General features: G+C 34.4%; 1 protein-coding gene across 1 annotated transcript; it reads left to right on the top strand.

The window, feature by feature from the left end:
• The first annotated feature begins 301 nt into the window (after positions 1–301).
• Positions 302–19,411, top strand: LOC145642193 (phospholipid-transporting ATPase 3-like). Its single transcript, XM_081693295.1, has 27 exons — positions 302–833; positions 5,238–5,303; positions 5,411–5,472; positions 5,900–5,981; positions 6,172–6,282; positions 7,592–7,669; positions 7,855–7,951; positions 8,580–8,686; positions 8,834–8,899; positions 9,101–9,222; positions 9,374–9,473; positions 9,667–9,744; positions 9,828–9,944; positions 10,068–10,217; positions 10,358–10,462; positions 14,070–14,212; positions 14,725–14,826; positions 14,915–14,978; positions 15,062–15,274; positions 16,051–16,216; positions 16,307–16,386; positions 16,587–16,826; positions 17,020–17,241; positions 17,326–17,493; positions 17,579–17,941; positions 18,611–18,717; positions 18,836–19,411. The coding sequence occupies exons 1-27, from the start codon at positions 654–656 to the stop codon at positions 19,140–19,142; spliced, it is 3,696 nt and encodes a 1,231-aa protein (XP_081549421.1). The 5' UTR covers positions 302–653; the 3' UTR covers positions 19,143–19,411.
• The last annotated feature ends 525 nt before the right edge of the window (positions 19,412–19,936 follow it).

Below are 19,936 nucleotides of genomic sequence, written 5' to 3'. Positions count from 1 at the left end.
TAAGACAAAGCCAAAAGAGATTATGGATATGACTAGCTATGGCGCGCGCATCGCTCGTGTTAGCTACCCATAAGAGAAAGGAGAGTAATACAAGTATTGTCTCCGTCTCTGAAAGGATGACCCTTATGACCTAAATCTAGTCCCAAAATGATCATTCTCGCGCGCGTTAGCTTTTTCACTTTTTTAATACCTGCAAATCAGCCCAAAAGAGTTGTTTTTTCAATAAGGGAGGGAATAATAGATATATTCTCACGCGTAGAGAGTCGCGTCGGCGGTGAGATTAAACGCAGAAGAGAGAATCCTCAACGCCGTTAAACAATTAGCGAAGACCGCAAATTCAAAGTACCTGAATCATAAAACAAAAAAAGAATAACAAAAAAGTCTGGGGAAGTTCTTCGAACTTGAAAACCAAAAACTTCAACCCGACCCATTCAACCCTGACGATCGAACTACCAACATACTCCCTAAATTAAATTAAAAATGGAGGGTGAATCTTTTGGTGTTCCCACTCATTTCTGAACAACATCCTTTCATCTTCCTCATTTTTAAAAAAATTTAAAAATTATTGAAAATTGAAAAATTCCCATAAAATTCCGCCATTGTTGAATTTGATTGGAAGCTGTTGAATTCGAAGAAGAAAGAGAGAGTGGGTGATGGCGGGATGGGATAGGATTGAATCGTCATCGAGATCGGGTTTCGGCAGGAATTCTTCTGGGTTGGATCGTTCTTCTTCCACTCGGACGGTTCGACTCGGTCGTGTTCAACCTCAGGCTCCTACTCATCGCACCATCTATTGCAATGACCGTGATACCAATTCCCTCGCCAAATTCAAGGTTTCATTTTGCTAGATTTTTTAAAATTTTATTTCATTTTTTGTGGTTTTAATTTGCAATTTTGCGATACATTTTATGATTTGCAATTGTGTTTTAAGTTCTTATTATGCTGGTTGAGATTGGATGATGAATTTAGGTTTGCATTTGTTTTAATTTGCGTTTATTAAAGTATTTTTTATATGGATGTCAAATTGGCAATGCACCCTTTATAAAGCCTCTGGAATTGCTGATTTGAAGTCTGTTGGACATGTTTTTAACATTATTGGAACAAAGAAATGGTGGTTGACCACTCGTGGCGAATTCGAGTGTGTTTTAGTTTTAGTTCGGCTCTCTTTTTTTGCTAAATGAGAAATGAGAGTGGATTGGAGGTTGAGTTTGGATTGTTATAAGACTATAATGTATGCACAGAAGTTTAAGAGAGTTCTATAAACTGATACTCACGTATTAAATGGGGAAAAACACGTTAGTTACATCCACCGAGCAGAAGAGAGGAGGTTTTATTAATCTTGAGGATTTAGATTGTAGAATGAGGCTACGTATAGAGTAAGGAGGTTTATGTATTACTTTTTGAAGCAGAAATTAATTAGGCACAAAAATTTGATGACTTAGCCCAACACAACAAGCTGAATTACAAGGCGTTGCCTGCAATACCTGAATTGATTATTGTGCTAGGTCATGCGGAGGTGAGTGCTAGATTCTATCCAAACTTCTCTGTTCTTTTACGCTTTGTTTGGATAGCAAAGAAGGAAGGAAAAGAAGGGGAGGGAAAATGGAGGAAGGGAAGGGAAAAGAAAGGGAGGGGAAGGTGAGCTTCATTTTCCCTCCAAATCTCTCCAATTTTGGAGAGATTATGGTTATTATAGAGAGAGGGAAAATGGATCCCTCTCTCTCCTTCCCCTTCCTTCCCCCAATCTTTTACCCAAACAAGAGATTTTGTCCCCCTCCATTTCTCTTCTCTTCTTTTCCTTTCATTTCTTCCTATCCAAACAAAGTGTTAAAGGTAATGATTCTATTGTAAGATTTGCTGTTGACTCACGGACTCTTTGTTCTTCCTTAGCAAATGTGTTTTAGAACTTGGCTTTGGTCTCAATCACTAGTTTGTGAATCTCTTAATGGAAGCAGTTGGAGTTCGAGAAGAAACTTTTAATCATTCTTTTTATGGATTGATGATGCTACTTTATAAACCCCATACATCTTAATACAGCTGTTTGTGGGTCATAAGGTTTGCTAAATAAAAATCCAAAAAAAAAAATAAAATAAAAAATAAAATAAAAACCTTGAAAGATGGAAATTGAATGGTGGTGAGTGTTAATTGTCTGTCACTTAGTACAAAGGAAAATGAATATGATTTAGTAACTCTTGTTGTGCTCTTTAAGAGATGCAAAGGAACGAGGATGAAGTTTTAGGTGTTAAAACTTTCAGGCTCTTGCTGACGAGAGTGCCTTTATATAATCTGTTAATCTTACACTTCGTTATTGTTATGATAAAGTGGCTGGTATCAATTAATTCTTAGAAGTTAGATTTATGGGTGTTGATTAATTCTTAGAAGTTAGATTTATGGGTGTTGAGTATAAGTTGATGACCTTGGGTGAGAAGTAATGTTCGCCCTAACATGTTAAGTGAGCAAACATGATGACTTTCAAGTTTTTTCAACTGATGTTACCTGCATTTTTTGTTGTCATGTGAAATGTGAAGTACTATGTCTAATATTTGGACATGAAGATATGTAATGAGACTTGGATGTACCAGTCAGCTATAAGAATTTACTGCATAAAAGTCTGTAAAGGTCACCTGCCCTACTTTTGGGATGTAGGGACTAGTGGTATACGTGAACCATACCTCTTAAATGGCTTGTGTCAGGCATGTTGAATATCTTCAAATTCAACTATCTGGACTTTTGTTAGTTGCTTCTGGAATTCTTTTTATCATATTTTTTATACAAGAAAAGAAAAAATAAATCAGTTGATGGAAAGAGTAGAAAACCAAAAGGGAAATTAGAACTCTTTAACCTAATATCTGGGAACTTCTCCAATCGAGTTACTCTCCTCAATTGCCTTAATGTTGACATGTAACCTATTTTCAATATTTAAATGATTTTTTGGACTTTTCATTATGTTTTATAGGCTTTGCAAATTGCCCTTCAATTGGGAAACTATGTAATTACGAAATATATCTCATTACGGAGTGATGATTAATGAATGAGAGTTATCTATTGTTATCTTGCTTTAATACTTGTGCTGTGTTTTAGGCTTTTATAGATTTTGTGGTGCCACTTGTTTTAAAGCACCTCAAATTCCGATAAACCCTCATAATAGATATATTCTCGTTGCTCATACAAGCACCCTGATTGACCTTCATCCCTTGCTCTTGTCGCCAATGGACAATTGTGTCCCTTCTAAATCAAACATTCAGCTGTGCTTCTACGAGCTCCAAGAGTTTTCTCATTATAAGGCTTGCGCCCTTTTCACCGGGCAGGCCAAAGCACGTTGCACGATTTAGTGACAAGACACGTAGACCGTGACTGTGGCGCTTAGCGATGAAGCTAAACAAGTGACTTCGTCCAAAACAGTTGAGAAGACAAAAAGACTTGTGAAAGGACCCTTGAGATCTGCTTTGCCATAGAGACCAAGCATGCTCTTTGAGAGTCCTGACAAAAACTTCTTCTTACCTTTACTAAACCCCTTAAAATCTGAATTGCAGCCATTTTACAATCTCTAAAGGAAACCAAGATTGTTTATGCAATAGTTTAGCGGTTTCTTGCAATGCAATGTATAAATACCACAAGACTGATAGCAGTTTGATGGTGTTTGTAAGAACTGGTACCAAGTGCTACAAAACGACATGAACTAGACACGAAAAATTGGGTTAGTGTTAAGGGTTTTCAACCCGTCTGGGTAAATGAGTCAAACCGACACAACATTGCTTAATGAAGTAGATCGGATTAATGTTCGAGATTCCTGACGCGAAACTAACTCTTTTTAGGGTGGTTAATGTCTTCGAAACTAACTCCTTGTAAAAAAAAATGTTTTCGAAAAATGGAAAAATTGTTACTCCCTCCTTTTTTTTTTTGTAATAGATCAACCTAAGAGGGGTAGTATAGGTATTCTACTATTATTAGCTCACTAGGTTAATAGTCCTTAGTATAAATAGAGAGGGAAAGGAAGGAAATAGGTAGGAAGAATTTTGGAATAGTTCATTAGGAGAGTTGTGACCTCAAGTTACTCATTAGAGAGTTGTGAGCTAAACTCAGTAAAGAGCTTGATAGGCTAAACCTATCGATTGTGTTAACCGTTATTTATGTTAATTAAAGCCGTTATTTATGTTAATCAAAGCCTCAATCTTTCTTCTATAGCTTTCTTCTCTGTTATTGGTTGGTTGTGTCTGGTGAGTCCATAGCACGAAACTTTTGACTTTTTACACTATTCATTTAATCCGCTTTGACTAATGCCAGTGATTTATAGATAAGAAAAAAATATTGCTTTGTGGGTACTTGTTGGTATTGTTTCAATAAATAGTTTATTAATATTTTATTGTTATAAATTTTACTTGTTGATAATTAAAGATGATATTGGTCAAAGTTTTGCATTAGCATGCCTGCCTACAAGAAACGTTTCACTTAAAAAAGCAGGGGAATACTTCGTTAGGGCTATATGTTCCGTGTATACACTGATTAACTTTAGTTATGGGGCTGTTTGGTTTGCTTATGAGGAAAGGAAACAAACCAACTAAGTTTATTCCTTTACTGGAATGATTTGGATCCACTCCATTGAGGTCATTGTAATTCAGAATTATTGTATGCATTTCCTATTTAAATGTAGATCTTTTTTAATTAAGAAAAAGGGAATATATGGTCGTTTGTGTCAACTTCACATAAACCAGTACTTCCTCATTCCCCTACTGTTTTCAACACAGTACGGATATCTTAAACTGCTTTTTAAATAGTTAAACCTACTTATACAAAAAAACAATAATGGGAACAAAACTCAATTTATGTTTTGTTTTATTTTTATTTTCATCCCTAAGATTGCCACGTGCCCCACTATCTAATTTTTAAACATTTCAACTATCACATGGTGTGGCCTTAAAATTTGTGCCCAATTCTACTGTGGAAAACAATAGAGAAGAAGGGAGTATATCTTCTATATTGGTATGTATGTATCACTCATATTTTTAGATAAATGAAATAGTTGTCCCAATGTCTTTTGGCAAAAGAGATAATTTATGAATTTGTGTAAAGGAGAACATCGGTGTACGATATGCAATTATGAATGTTAGTTTTTGCAACTTGGAAAGTAACTCTCTATTGTTATGAGTACCTTGACTTCTTAGTTTGTCTCAGGAGTATATTTTGTTTTCTGTGAGGAGAAGGATAATTTTTTGACACTATTGCCGTGATTTTTTCAGGGGAATTCCGTGTCAACTACAAAGTACAATGTTCTTACCTTTTTGCCTAAAGGGTTGTTTGAACAGGTATATTATTACATCCTTACATGGAAGATTACTAATTGTTACTCTTATATGTCTTGTACAATTCATTTTCTCTGACCTGATGAAGTGTTCTTTTATCACTATGACAGTTTAGACGGGTGGCCAATTTGTACTTCCTGACAATATCCATTTTATCTTGGACACCAATGAGGTACAGTCTTCATTGCAAACTGTGGAAACTCCCGCACATATGTACTATAAACCGTTGCAAGTGTCGTCATGAAATTGCCTGGCGATTACATTAGTTCTAATTGATGAGTATTGTTGATGTACTTTTTAACTATGTAATAATAATCAAAATATCTATGTGGAAAATAATATTAGACCTTCTATGATCAATTCAGCCTGCCTGAAGGATAAGAGACAGGCCTGACACATTTGCATTTTTATGACTGCCGTTTTCCTTCAAGTATTTCTCATTTGCCTTTTATGTCAACTGTTGTTTCCTTTATTTTCTTTGATTGATTTATTCTTTTATGCTTCTTTGTAATTTGCTTACCCAATTTTATATTTGGTACTTTCTAAATGACATTTATGAATTTCATATGGATGTGATGATTTCGTTTCTATTGTTGCAGTCCCGTGAGTCCAATTACAAATGTGGCCCCTTTAAGTATGGTGCTTTTCATTTCCCTTGTGAAAGAGGCATTTGAAGATTGGGTGAGTTTTCACTCAGTTTTTACTAAAACTACTTTGTCTTTCATAGTTCTGGGTTTCTGAAAAGATACCCATTAGATTAACCTGTGGTCAATCTTTTCTATTCCTGTTCTGTGTACTTGCATTTTACCTACTTGCTGTCACTGATTTTCATAATAAAATTTTCTTTGTTTTTTTGGATTATGTTTGACAGAAGCGATTTCAGAATGATTTGTCCGTAAACAATACCCTTGTAGATGTACTACAAGGACAGAGGTGGGAACGTATTCCTTGGAAAAGGTTGCAGGTTGGCGATATTGTCCGTGTAAGTGTTAATCGATTTTTTAAATTTTATAGGATTCAAATTTATGTGGTTGTCAATATATATATATATATATATATATATATATATATATATATATATATATATATATATATATATATAGGGGAGGGATCCGGTGAGAATAGGTTCATATGTGAGAATTCATACTTATATGAGAACTAATTTTAAATTTAGAACATGTGAGTAAAAGTTTAGAACATACGACGAGTAAAAATTTAGAACATGCGTCTGAAATTAAAATTTTAAACATCTGAGTAATAATTTAGAACATCTAAGTGAGTAACATGTTTAGAACATCTAAGTGAGTAATATGTTTAGAACATCTAAGTGAGTAATATGTTTAGAACATTTGATTTAAGAATTAGAACAAGTGATTAAAAATTTATAAAATCTGCTTTATGAAATTTTAAACATATGAGTAAAATTTAGAACATTTGATTTAAGATTATGAACATGTGAATAAAAATTTAGAACAAACAAATATAGAATATAGAAAGTGTGAGTAAAAAATTTAGAACATACGAGTAAAAATATAGAACATACGCTTTAAAATCTGGAACATATAATTAAAAATCTTAGAACACACATTTTAAAATTTAGAACATATAAGTTAAAATTTTGGAACAAGTTATTTAAAATTTATGATATTAAACTTAACTAATTTATGGTTTAGAACATGCGAATACTAAATTAGAACATTTGATTTAATTTAGAACACCTAAGGAAAAGTTTAGAACATCAAATTTAAAATTTAGAACATAAAGAGTGTTCTCACATAAGAAAAATTCTCACGAGAGCCTCCCACTATATATATATATATATATATATATATATATATATATATATATATATATATATAGTGTCAAAGACGACTGACCAATTAGAATGTGATAAGTACCCCCCCCCCCCCCCCTTGACGAAGCACTTGATGGGTTCCCTTGAGGTTGTAGCAAACTTCTGAGTTACAAGATTTAAATAGCCATGGAGTCTTGTAAATTTACACATATATCTGTAATATCCTTGTGTCTTTTTTTATTTTTATTTTAGAAACTATATAATTGTGTCAGCATATGATCAAAGTATTGTCTTTCTGTGTCACTCTTAGATCCATACCTGTGTTTTACATCTGCTTACAAGTCCACACATCATAGATTTGACAACCACAAGCTGTCATTATCTTTGTCAAACCATACACTTCAAAATTATAAAATCAAAATAGATCCTGATGTTTAAATTAAGTGAGTTACTAAGACTGTTATAGACTAAGTAGTTTTAAATTTGCTGTTTGCAGGTTAAGCAAGATGGGTATTTCCCGGCAGATATTCTTTTTCTTGCAAGCACAAATGCAGACGGCGTGTGTTATGTTGAGGTAAAATAATGTTCATGAATCTAATAGTCAAGCAGTTATGTTGTTCTATATGAAATATGTGGGACTATATATTTTGTATAAACTCATTAGTGGTCTGTCTTATCGCTTTCTTGGGTGTATATATTTTGTAAAGTACCATTTCTTTCTATTTCAGAACATTTAGATTAGTATTTTTTTTATTGCAGACGTCAAATTTGGATGGTGAAACAAATTTGAAGATTCGGAAAGCTTTGGAGAAGACATGGGATTTCTTGACGCCTGAGAAGGCCTCTGAATTTAAAGGTTCAAAATGACATTTTTTCTTTGAAAGTTGAAAGTGTTAATATTTCTTATGCATGTTTTCTTTCAAACACTGAAGTAATGGTTGTGTTACTGATGCATGACTAAAAAAAAAAATATGAATTGTGCTATTAGCATGTTGCATGTTATTGCTGCGGACAAATTGAATCATACCCCCTTTGCATTACGCTTTTTTTATACTGTAAGATTTAGAATCTGTCAACTTTGAGTTGCTTGATGTGTTTCTTTAGCTTGTGTTTCAGAGCTGTCCCTGTTGCATGTTTGAACACTTTTTTTTTTTTTTTTTTTTTTTTTTTCAGTACCATAGATTTAAGGTAGACGGTACACCTGATCATAGTTGGCCCAGCCTGAAAAATGTCGGGTTTGGGCATAATTATTGGGCCTGGCCTGGCTTGTTAGTGAATCATTTATTTACTTTAATAGAACCAAATGTCTGCTGCCTGGGATGTAGCTTTGCTGCCTTGGTGCATCCTTTTTGCATCTTATAATGTAGTGTGTTCGCTGCCTGGAAGGAATTAAACAGATCTAACAGGTTATGATTTGTCTAGTCTTGTGTGTGAGTACTTTGTCTTGGTTGTTCACTTGCTTATCAGGTCATTTTTTTTTCCAGGTGAAGTACAGTGTGAACAACCTAATAATTCCTTGTATACATTCACTGGCAACCTCATTATTGAAAAGCAGACTTTACCTCTGTCGCCGAACCAGCTTTTGCTCAGAGTATGACCTAATATATTGATCATATATGTTGTTGTAATGTATCTTTATGTTCAATGCCTTGATTTTTTTTACAAGAGGAGTGGATATGTTTGGCCCTTTCTTCCCTGACAGAGTGGGCATTGACTCTTTTATTTGATTATACAAAAGGGTTGCAGTTTGAGAAATACTGAATACATTGTTGGTGCTGTGATATACTCTGGGCATGAGACTAAGGTATGTGCTTGTGTCGCTTGTGTTTGAGATTCTTGGCAGATATGCTAATTCCTTTTCATATTATAAAGTTGGCTGTATTTCAAGAGAATTTTATTGGAATGTCACTATTTTCTTCACCTGCATGGTTTTCCATTTTCTCTTACAGATAGTGTATTGCTGTCTGTTGCGATCTATTAAGGGTAACCCTGGTTCAATTGACAGGTTATGATGAATACTATGAATGTTCCTTCGAAGAGAAGTACCTTGGAAAGGAAGCTTGACAAATTGATTCTTGCTCTTTTTGCTACATTATTTATGATGTGCCTCATTGGATCTATAGGCAGGTAGAGTATGCTGTGTATAAGGATTATTTTATTTTTATTTTTTTTTATATGAGTTAATGAACCTGTTTTCTCTTTGTCCTTAAACTTTTTAACTTGTAATTTTTCTGAAATCATTTTATGTTCATACCTTTAAACTTTTGTGGTGCCTCAGTGGTATTTTTATAAACCGCAAGTATTTTTACTTGGGACTTCTTCAAGGAACTCTGGATGGAGCCGATGAACGTCAATTTGATCCAAGCAACAGATTTTTGGTGTGTTTTCTGCTTTAAATTTCCATACATACACTTAAAAAAGAAGATTACTTTATGCTTTTGTGAGGGCACACTTGCATGTCATTTGTATCTATTAATCTGTTATTGTGATGTTCTTCTTTGCTTTCAATATTTCCTCTTTCCTGGCTTAATTTTTTAATTTTTTAATTTTTTATATGCATGGTTATTGCAGGTTATGATCTTGACAATGTTTACATTGATCACCCTGTTTTCAACTATCATCCCTATATCACTTTATGTTTCAATTGAGGTAACTCAGATGATCTGTGAAATTTCTCTCCAAGATCTTATTACTTGTAGATGACTAAGCAAATCTTTTTCTTGGCATTTCAGGGGATTAAGTTTATACAGTCCCTTCAGTTTATCAATAATGATTTGAATATGTATCATGCTGAAACAAACACCCCTGCATTGGCTAGGACATCGAATCTTAATGAAGAACTTGGACAGGTATATGATCTTTGGAACTAGAAATTTTCTAAGATTTTATAGGATTTAACTCTTTACTTCTGTTCTATGCCATTTTGTTATTAGATCTTCTGAGTGGGCTAACTCTTCATCACTGTTGTGTAGGTAGAATACATATTTACTGATAAAACTGGGACTCTTACACAAAACTTGATGGAATTCTTTAAATGTTCCATTGGTGGTCAAATCTATGGAACTGGTATAACTGAAATAGAAAAGGGTTTGGCTGAGCGCATTGGCACTAAACTTCCGGAGGTATGATTTGCATATTCAAACTTCAAATATATATATCGATCAATCAAAGCCTTAATCCCATAAGTGGGATCGGCTACATGATCTTTTTTTTTTTTTTTTTTTTTTCCTTCCTCTAATTCAACACAGGACTGTTATGATAGGTGCAAAAGTCAGCTAATGCAATTCAAGAAAAAGGGTTCAATTTTGACGATGTTAAGCTTATGCGTGGTGCATGGAGAAATGAGCCTAATCCTGATCTTTGCAAGGTAATATTGATTATATGAAAAAATATAAACATGAATTTGTTTAATTTGAGTTGCATATATTTTTATTTATTTATTTATTTTATTTATTTATTTATTTATTTTTTTTTATGGTGTCTAAATAGGCTATTTTGTTTTATGTGGATCAAGTTTTTAGCTTTGGGCACAAGACCTAGTTTGGCCATATTATATGTAGCTTGTCATCACCACTACAACTCCCATCTAGTGAATACATGGCCTTACTCTCATCAGTCCAAAGATTCTAAAAGAGTGTTTCCAATATAGCGGATATTTTTTATTGCTTAAGGAAACCATATGGAGCTATGGGACTTATGGCTCACTGTTTTTTAAGTTTTACACACCCCTTATGAAGCTCGCAATGGGAAGGAAAAGTAAATGATAAACACACTACTTGCATGTCTAACGTTAGGCGTTAGGAGATAGAATTTAACTGTTGGTGAACTGCCTGTATTTTTTAGCACGTGGCTGCTTCCCATCAAGAACCAAGTCCTCCCTTAGTTGTATATGAGCCAGATTCGGATTATGTTAACTCTTCGTTTTTCTTTGAGTATACCTAATCTTAAAAGTTTTATTAGAAAGATATGTAGTTTCATTTGGGTTGTCGACTGCCTCTTGAGTGAAATGAGTACCCACAACTTTGAAGATGAATAGGACAAAGCGATCAGCTGTGGGATACTAACTAATAATCCCGAACCTTTGAGGTCTCACTTTTCACATCTTTCCTTAAACGTACATATCTCTTCCTTGGGGTAATTGCTATCTTAACCACGGACTTAAAACAATCTAATACTAAGACTAAAAGGCTTAGGATAACTCTTTTGGCTTTGTAATTTGTATTGTAGTTTGTTCTTGTTGCTGCAAATGTATATCCAGTTCTTTGTGCAAATATGATAGGTTGTCGTACACCTATCAAAGATAAATTCCTAACAAAACCAACTAACAATGTAGTAGGGTAAGCAGAGTCGAATCCTATAGAGATGACTTTTAATCTAACCTCCCAAAGATTAGAGAAACTAAATTGTATCACGAAATTGGGATAGAAAGTTTGAGCTAATGAAAATAAGAATACAATCAAGAAAAAGGCCGAGGGTTATGGTTCATCATGTTTATAGGTCTAAATCTATCAAAATACCATTAACAATTCAATCAATCAAGTATGTAGAGCAATTACTAAGCCTCTGATAGGATCTTAGCACTCTTAATTCAACATATGTAGTTTGGTCGCTAACATAATCTAAATTGTTAATTGTAGGTTAGCCTCTAAAAGTATGATATTTTAATTTAAAGACTTAGTAACAATAATTAATCAGAAATTGATCAAGTTGCAAGATTAATAATAAAAACACTATCAATAAGAGAAATCAATGATCAAAATATTAATAATACCAATCAAGATTCATTGTATAAGCATAGATTCCCAAACCCTAGAAATAAACCACTCAGGTATGAAATAAATAATTAAAACTAAATCTATTAAAGAAAGCATAATTAAATGAAAGAAATAAAATACCTCGAAGAATTAACGTAACAAACTCAAGAGCAATCCATTGAATTGCCCAAGAGAAATTATGACTAGAGAGAAAAGAAAACAAACGTAGAAAAATAATAAAAAGCATAAGGAGAAAATAAATCACCTTGAATATTTATAATTCCCTAAATTCTAAAATAAAGATCAATAAATAAATGAAATAAGAAAAAATAAATTACACAAGTTGTCAAACGATTGTACAATAGAAGATGTCATGGCAAGACGCTTGAAGACGGCTAACCGACCCAAGAACCAAGCCTTAACGAGCATATGTAATCATTGATACTTGTGTAAGCTTGTGGGCTTGGGAAGCAGTGAGCTATCGCTCGCGGCTGCTGTTGCTTTCGGCATATGCGAGCTAGCTTGCGACCTGTCGCCCACTCGCACTGCAGGCGCAACGTCAACTTCACGGGCTTATAACTTCTGATTTATATGTTGTAATAGGCGTGTTGGAAAGCTCTTTAAGTCTAGTTTCCAACGCAACTTGAATCACTTCAATCCGCCTAGTAGAACTCAAGTTATGATCAAAAGAGTATCAAATGAGTGAACAAAGGTCAGTTTTGCCACTTTTTAAACCATCGTTTAACTTCATTTCTAATCCAAAATCATTCCCTAAAGTTGCATATTGGCCCTTGTGGATGCTATTTTCATTCCTCATGCATACAATTCTCAAAATCAACATCCACAAATATATAATCTTCGATCAACAAACTCAGTCAATCGACTTTCCATCTGAATATCACCTGAATCAACTCTAAACACTTCGAAAGCATTCAAGTGATTATAAAATCACCTAAACTAGGGGTTAGCATAATAGGACACCCTGTTAAATTTCATGGAACCAGAACCGAAACCTGTCGTTACTTAAAATGAATGGAACTTGCAGGTTGCGGTTCTAATTTAGGAATACCCTGTCTTTTAATACTTCCTCCGTTCTATTAATATTGCAACAATGGACTTTTTGCACTATTCATCACTCTTGTTTGACCATATAATATGAGTTATACGTTAAGCAAAATATAGTCAAGTAGGATCTTGTTGGATTCGTCTCATATAATACTTTCACAATATCAACTTTTTATAATTTTTACTCTTACATAATTGTAGATATTTAGCATATAAAATGTGTTTTGGGATGCGTAATTTCCTCCTTGTTGCAATATTAACAGAACAGAGGAAGTATATTTTGTACTGTTTTGCAAAAATATATTTTGAAAAAATCAGAGTCATAAATTTTTAACTCTTACAACTTGCAAATACAACATTTATTTTTATTTATTAAAAGTTGGGCCTAAATTGATACTGTATATGATTTGGGCTTAAGTAATACTTTTATTAGGTTCCAGGGTACCCTTAAGGTTCCGATTCCAAAAAATCGAGAACCTGAAGGCTGAACCGAAACGTGTTGCAACAGGTTCCCCATTTTACTACCTGGAACCGGAACCTCTAATACATATTCCGATTTCAGAACCTGCGGTTCCCAATAGTTTCCGGTTCTGATTTAGGGTACCTTGATGTACCCTGATTTTTTGCTCACACTTATCTAAAACATTTAGAAAACACAAACAAAGCGTATTGGAGGACGAAATGGACAATTTATGATAAATGACAATAAAAAGCGACTAAAAGACTTAAAACTCAACTATAAAGTACATAAACGCGCCTATAAACTCTATGAATATGATTCATCAAAATCAAGCATAGAAAAACCATCATACTTGAAGAGAGTTTGGATTGAGGGGAAGCTCCAGGATGGGAATTTCTTTGGGGGGGGGGGGGGGGGGGGAGGAATCTGAACTTATAATTTTTGTTAGTGTTGGGCTGTGATGGTGGGAATGTTTGTCAACGACTATTACTGGAGATAAAATCTTGGTCCATGTAGCCAACTCCATCATTCTGGGATTAAGGCACTGTTGGTTGTTGTATTGTGCGGGCATGGTGAAATTGTTTGGAAGTAGTTTATTGATTGACATCTACTTTATCCTTCTTTGCATATGACTATGCATATTTTATTTTTCGTTATTAATAATGTTTGTGCTTCTTTTCTCTTCTTTTGTTTAGGAGTTCTTCAGGTGCCTCGCGATTTGTCATACAGTGCTCCCTGAAGGCGATGAATCTCCTGAGAAAATTGTCTACCAAGCCGCTTCTCCTGATGAGGCAGCTTTAGTTGTTGCAGCTAAGAATTTTGGTTTCTTCTTCTACAGGTTTTCAGTCTGTAACTTTATTTTAAATTACTCAAAACACTTTCCTTTTTGAGAAGTTTGAAAGTACTTGCAATGCATTTTATTTGGCAAGTGGTTTCTCTTTATCAATTTCCTCATCTCATATGCATTCCTTCCATCTCTCTCCTCACGACATGGGCTCCTAAAAACTTGTCTCTCCCACCCTTTTCTTGGAAGTTTAAAAACTTGTCTCTCCACCCTTCCCTTGGAAAATTAAAACTTGTCTTTCCCACCCTTCCCTTGGAAGTTTATTTGAGTAGCAGAAGCATTAGAGGTTTGCATCTACAGTAGGCTTAAGTCAGTTATCTCTTTATTGTGATAGTAAAAATTCCTTGGGGATTTGATATGCTGTTTGCCTTGGTCCTGCCATACTACTTGAAATTCACTGCTCAGTAAAATGATTTCACTCATCTTGGGAATGCTTGTCTGTTGTGAAGAAGCATGAGAAACCTGTGTCTATAGCTCTTAACATTTTCTTCTTACATTACATTCAGGCGTACTCCAACAACCATATATGTGCGTGAGTCACATGTTGAAAGAATGGGTAAAATTGAGGATGTGCCTTATGAAATTTTGAACGTCCTTGAGTTTAATAGGTGATTTACTCTTTTACCTTTACTGTTTATATATATAATATTTTAAGAAGTTAATTTGCAATATCTAGCTTGTTTTGTTGCCCACCAGTACACGGAAACGCCAATCTGTTGTGTGCCGATATCCTGATGGGAGACTTATTTTGTACTGCAAGGTACTGCTTCATGGCTTCTATTGATCTAAATTTAAAAATTTGTTGGTACCATTTAACATTGCATTTAAACATTTGTCTCTCAGGGTGCTGATACTGTCATATACGAAAGATTAGGAGAAGGGAATGAGGATATAAAGAAATCTACCAGGGAGCATTTGGAACAGTTTGGATCATCTGGGTTACGAACACTGTGTCTGGCCTATAGAAATATAAGCTTAGATGTCTATGAGACCTGGAATGAAAAATTTATTCAGGCTAAATCTTCTTTGCGGGATCGGGAAAGAAAGCTGGATGAGGTATTTATCCAATCATAGATTCTTTATCGAGTAAATTAGTTATGTCAGTGGCTGGAATGAAATGTTTATTAAAATTTTATTTCAAATATTGACAAGAATTTTCGTCCAAGATACATCAAATTAGTTATTCTTGTTGAAGTTACTAATGTTGTTGTGTTGTTTATGTTTTTTCCAATTTAATACCATTTTTAGATGTTACTTGCTCTCATGCTAGACTAAATTACATGTGCTGGTCAACTGTTTTATATGACTAATTAAAACTTCAATGTAACCGTAAGAATTTATTTAGATGTTATCACTATGCATAATCAGTTGTTCGCTTATTGTCCTCTTGGTTGTTATGGTTTGGGACTTTGTGTTCATGACAGCATGTAATGTGCCACAATAAGGATGGTTATTAGGAGATTCTAGGAGATCTTTTATAAATGGTAGAAATGTTTGGGGAATAAATGTAATAAGGGCATTATTAAGAGTTGATAGTGATTTTTTAGCATTGGAGAGAATCTTCTCGAATGAGGGTGATTGTTTTGTTTAATTTCTCTGATTAAGCAATTCATCCCTATTTTAGTCTGCTTATTTACTGTGTCTTTGTTTTTTTTGTTTCTTTTTCTTTTCTGCTTGCTGCAATTTAATCATTCGCAATTTTTCCTATGTGCTTTGAAATTGGCTTTCTTTATGTGATTCTTATTTTGTGCTTGCCTTCATTGTTCTTTGTGTTTTGTAAAAACTCTTAGTGTACAAGTTTGGTTAATTTTTCTGTGTCTTGAGCTGTACAGGTGGCTGAACTTATAGAAAAAGATCTTATATTGATTGGTTGCACCGCTATTGAAGATAAGCTTCAAGAAGGGGTACCTGCTTGTATCGAGACTTTAGCAAGGGCTGGAATCAAATTATGGGTGCTCACTGGGGATAAAATGGAAACAGCTATAAATATTGCGTATGGTGAGTTTGATTTATTGGGCATAATTTTGTGCAATTTCTAAGGGTGTTATGCTTTTATATCTAAGGTCTTGCTTCCTGTATGCCTTGCAGCGTGCAGCTTGATAAACAATGACATGAAACAATTTATTATCAGTTCTGAAACAGATGAAATTAGAGAAGTTGAAGATAGAGTAAGTAGCATTTGTTGGGTCCATTTTGTGTTGGACCTATCTTTATTATTATTATTTTTTATCTGTTTATCTTCAGCTCTTTATGAATTTTTTATTTTATTTTATTTTATTTTTTATTTTATTATTATTATTCATGGGTGCTTTCCACCTGAAGAAGTTTATTCTTCACTTATATATTCTCATATGCTGCATGACGTTAGGGTGATCCTGTGGAAGCTGCTCGATTTATAAAAGATGCTGTCCAAACACAACTAAAGAATTGCATTGAGGAAGCCCAACAAACTCTTCGTACTGTCGTTGGACCAAAACTAGCACTTGTAATAGATGGGAAGTGCCTGATGTATGCACTAGATCCAAATTTGCGAGGAACACTTCTTAATTTGAGCTTAAATTGTGCTTCAGTGGTCTGTTGTCGAGTTTCTCCTCTTCAGAAAGCGCAGGTCAGTATCTAAGGAATTTGTTCTTTTAAATATTATAATTTGCAACCTCTTTAATTTTCCCTATGTTGTTGTAAGCATGTGTGTGTGAAAGAAGATTTGGCCTTTTGTTTTCTATGTTTTGGTTTCATTATACATGGTTGTAAAAATATATGCCCATTGTAAGTTGGCCTAAATAATTCTTGAATGTTTGCAGGTAACAAGCTTGGTGAAGAAAGGTGCCAAAAAGATTACATTGAGTATTGGTGATGGAGCCAATGATGTTAGCATGATTCAGGCAGCTCATGTTGGTGTTGGGATTAGTGGGCTGGAAGGCATGCAGGCTGTCATGGCTAGTGATTTCGCAATTGCACAGTTTTGCTTTCTCACAGACTTGTTGCTTGTGCATGGAAGGTGGTCGTATATAAGAATTAGCAAGGTTTGTGCCTGTTATGTCTCTTTACTATTTGTGCTTTGTCTAACCATTTTTGTTGGTTCTCACATTAAGGGCTCTTTCTTGCAGGTTGTAACATATTTCTTTTACAAAAATCTGACATTTACACTGACTCAATTTTGGTTCACCCTTCAAGCTGGGTTCTCTGGTCAAAGATATTATGATGATTGGTTTCAAGCATTTTACAATGTGTTTTTTACATCCCTGCCTGTTCTAATGCTTGGACTATTTGACAAGGTTGCGTTTCCTAACTATTATATTGAGTATGGAATTTCTTTTTAGAAATGACGTTATTGTTGCTAATTTTTTTGTTCAATACCAGGATGTTAGTGCATCTCTTTCAAAGAAATATCCTCAGCTATACATGGAAGGATTGAGAAATGCCTTTTTTGAATGGAGAATTGTTGCTATTTGGACCTTCTTCTCCCTGTACCAGTCAATTATTTTCTTTTATTTTGTCACCACATCTGGTTCAAAGCCTCAAACTTCAGCTGGCAAGATGTTTGGTTTGTGGGACATTAGCACAATGGCATTCACCTGTGTCGTCGTCACTGTCAATTTACGTCTTCTCTTGTGCTGCAATAGTATTACAAGGTGGCACCATATAAGTGTTTGGGGGAGCATTATAGCATGGTTCCTTTTCATCTTTGGTTACTCTGGTATCATGACTAACGGCGATCGGCAGGTGAGTCAATCTTTTTTTTTTTAATCCACACAAATGAGTCAATCTTAAAGGTTTATTGATTGATTTCTTCAAGATGCTCAGTTGTCAAAATTTACTCCAAATTCATAACTTGTTCATTGCAAAAATCTCTGTTGGGAAAAGAACATGAATGGATTTGAGTCAATCTTAAAAGGTTTATTGATTGATTTCTTGAAGATGCTCATTTGTCAAAATTTACTCCAAACTCATAACTTGCTCATTGCAAAAATCTCTGTCGGAAAAGAACATAAATGGTGTTCATTGTTGCAGTTGTTAGTGTAAGTATCTAATATGTACAAAAATACCGATGAATGGAGTGGTGGATGAAAATTCCACCACTGGACATGCAAAATTCAACTTTTTTTTCTTTTCTATCCTAGGCTGTTTTTCCACATTTAGGTAAAAGGTTGTGAGACAAATTGTTGAGTAGATGGAGAAGTGCAGTGTTCTTATTTTCTTAGGAATCCACACATTCTTGTATCTGATAGTGTCAAACCTTGATTAGTTGAACATACAAGTCTTTTTTTTTTTTTTTTTTTTTTTTTTTTTGGGGGGGGGGGGGGGGGGGGGTTATGTTAATTTGTGGCCTTCTCTTGTTCTTGTATTGATCCCATTTGCCTGTGTACTAATGCCTTACATATCATGTTTCAGGAAAATATCTTCTTCGTCATATTTGTTTTAATGAGCACTCCATATTTTTATCTTGCACTATTTCTGGTTCCTGTTGTCGCTCTTGTCGGGGACTTCCTATACCAAGGGTGAGACACTGAATTATTTTTCTTTGAAGCGTGATTCTTCTAGGTACAATGTATGGCTGGTGCAGATTTATTGATGATTAAGGTTGAATTTCTGAGTGTTTCAATTGTCTGATTTCAGTGTACAGAGATGGTTTTCTCCATATGATTATCAGATTATACAAGAGATTCATCGGCATGAACCTGATGATAATCACAGGGCACAGTTTTTAGAGATTCGGGATCATCTCACTGCGGAAGAGGCACGGAGCTATGCTCTGTCCCAACTCCCAGGGCAGAGATCAAAACATACAGGTTTTGCCTTTGATTCTCCTGGTTATGAGTCATTCTTCGCTGCTCAGGCTGGTGTGTTTGCTCCTCATAAGCCATGGGATGTAGCCCGGAGAGCAACCATGATGAAATCACGTGCAAAGCCACCAAAGAAATAGTTCATTTTCACTTTAGTCTTTTTGTACAAAGAATCCCTTCCCCTCCAGGCGTCATTAGGTGATTGTGTAGAATGTACTGCCCCTATCTTTTAGCCCTTCTTTCTTTCCTTATTCTCACTACGCCAAGGATCACATTTTTGATGTAGCCTACATGCAGACTTAGGTATAATAGTTGGTTATGAGAGTGTAAAATTGATGTAAAATTATATGGATGATTATAGTATACAGTCTTATCATTCTTTTGATTTTGTAATGATACACTTCAGGCCTTCTATGTGTACAATTTCTAATTTCTGATGCTGTAAGTACAAGTAGCATCAAATAACTTAAAATTTGGGGAACTCTGTTTGCCACATTCAGATATGCGAAGTATTAATTAAGTTTAATATCCCTTCCTCCCCAAAAAAAAAAAAAGGTTTGTACTAATGATTTTGCTATTAATGTCTGTTTCTTGCTTATTATTGCGTTTGTTCACCAATAGCTTTCATATTTATTGTGGATACTCCTATAGCTTTTTTCTCGTATTGTTTGTTACCATCACTTTACACAGTTGTAACATAAGCAATGATGGAAGTAATATGCTCAACGAGTGAACGAGGTTATAATATTTGCCTACTAGGAGAATTAAAAAAAAAAAAAAAAAAAATGCTGCCATACTGAAATTAAGTACTAACACATTTATTTAAAGTTTTTAAATATATACTCTGTCTTTTTTTTAGTTGCAACATTTCTCTTTTCATGCTTGTCAATGCATGTACTCAGACGTTAATATATTTATTATCAATATGTAAAAA

This window comes from Chenopodium album, chromosome 1 (genome assembly GCF_948465745.1).
Source record: "Chenopodium album chromosome 1, dcCheAlbu1.1, whole genome shotgun sequence".
NCBI classification, from domain to species: domain Eukaryota; kingdom Viridiplantae; phylum Streptophyta; class Magnoliopsida; order Caryophyllales; family Amaranthaceae; genus Chenopodium; species Chenopodium album.
Note: the sequence above shows the minus strand (reverse complement) of the source record. Positions and strands in the feature narration are given on the sequence as shown.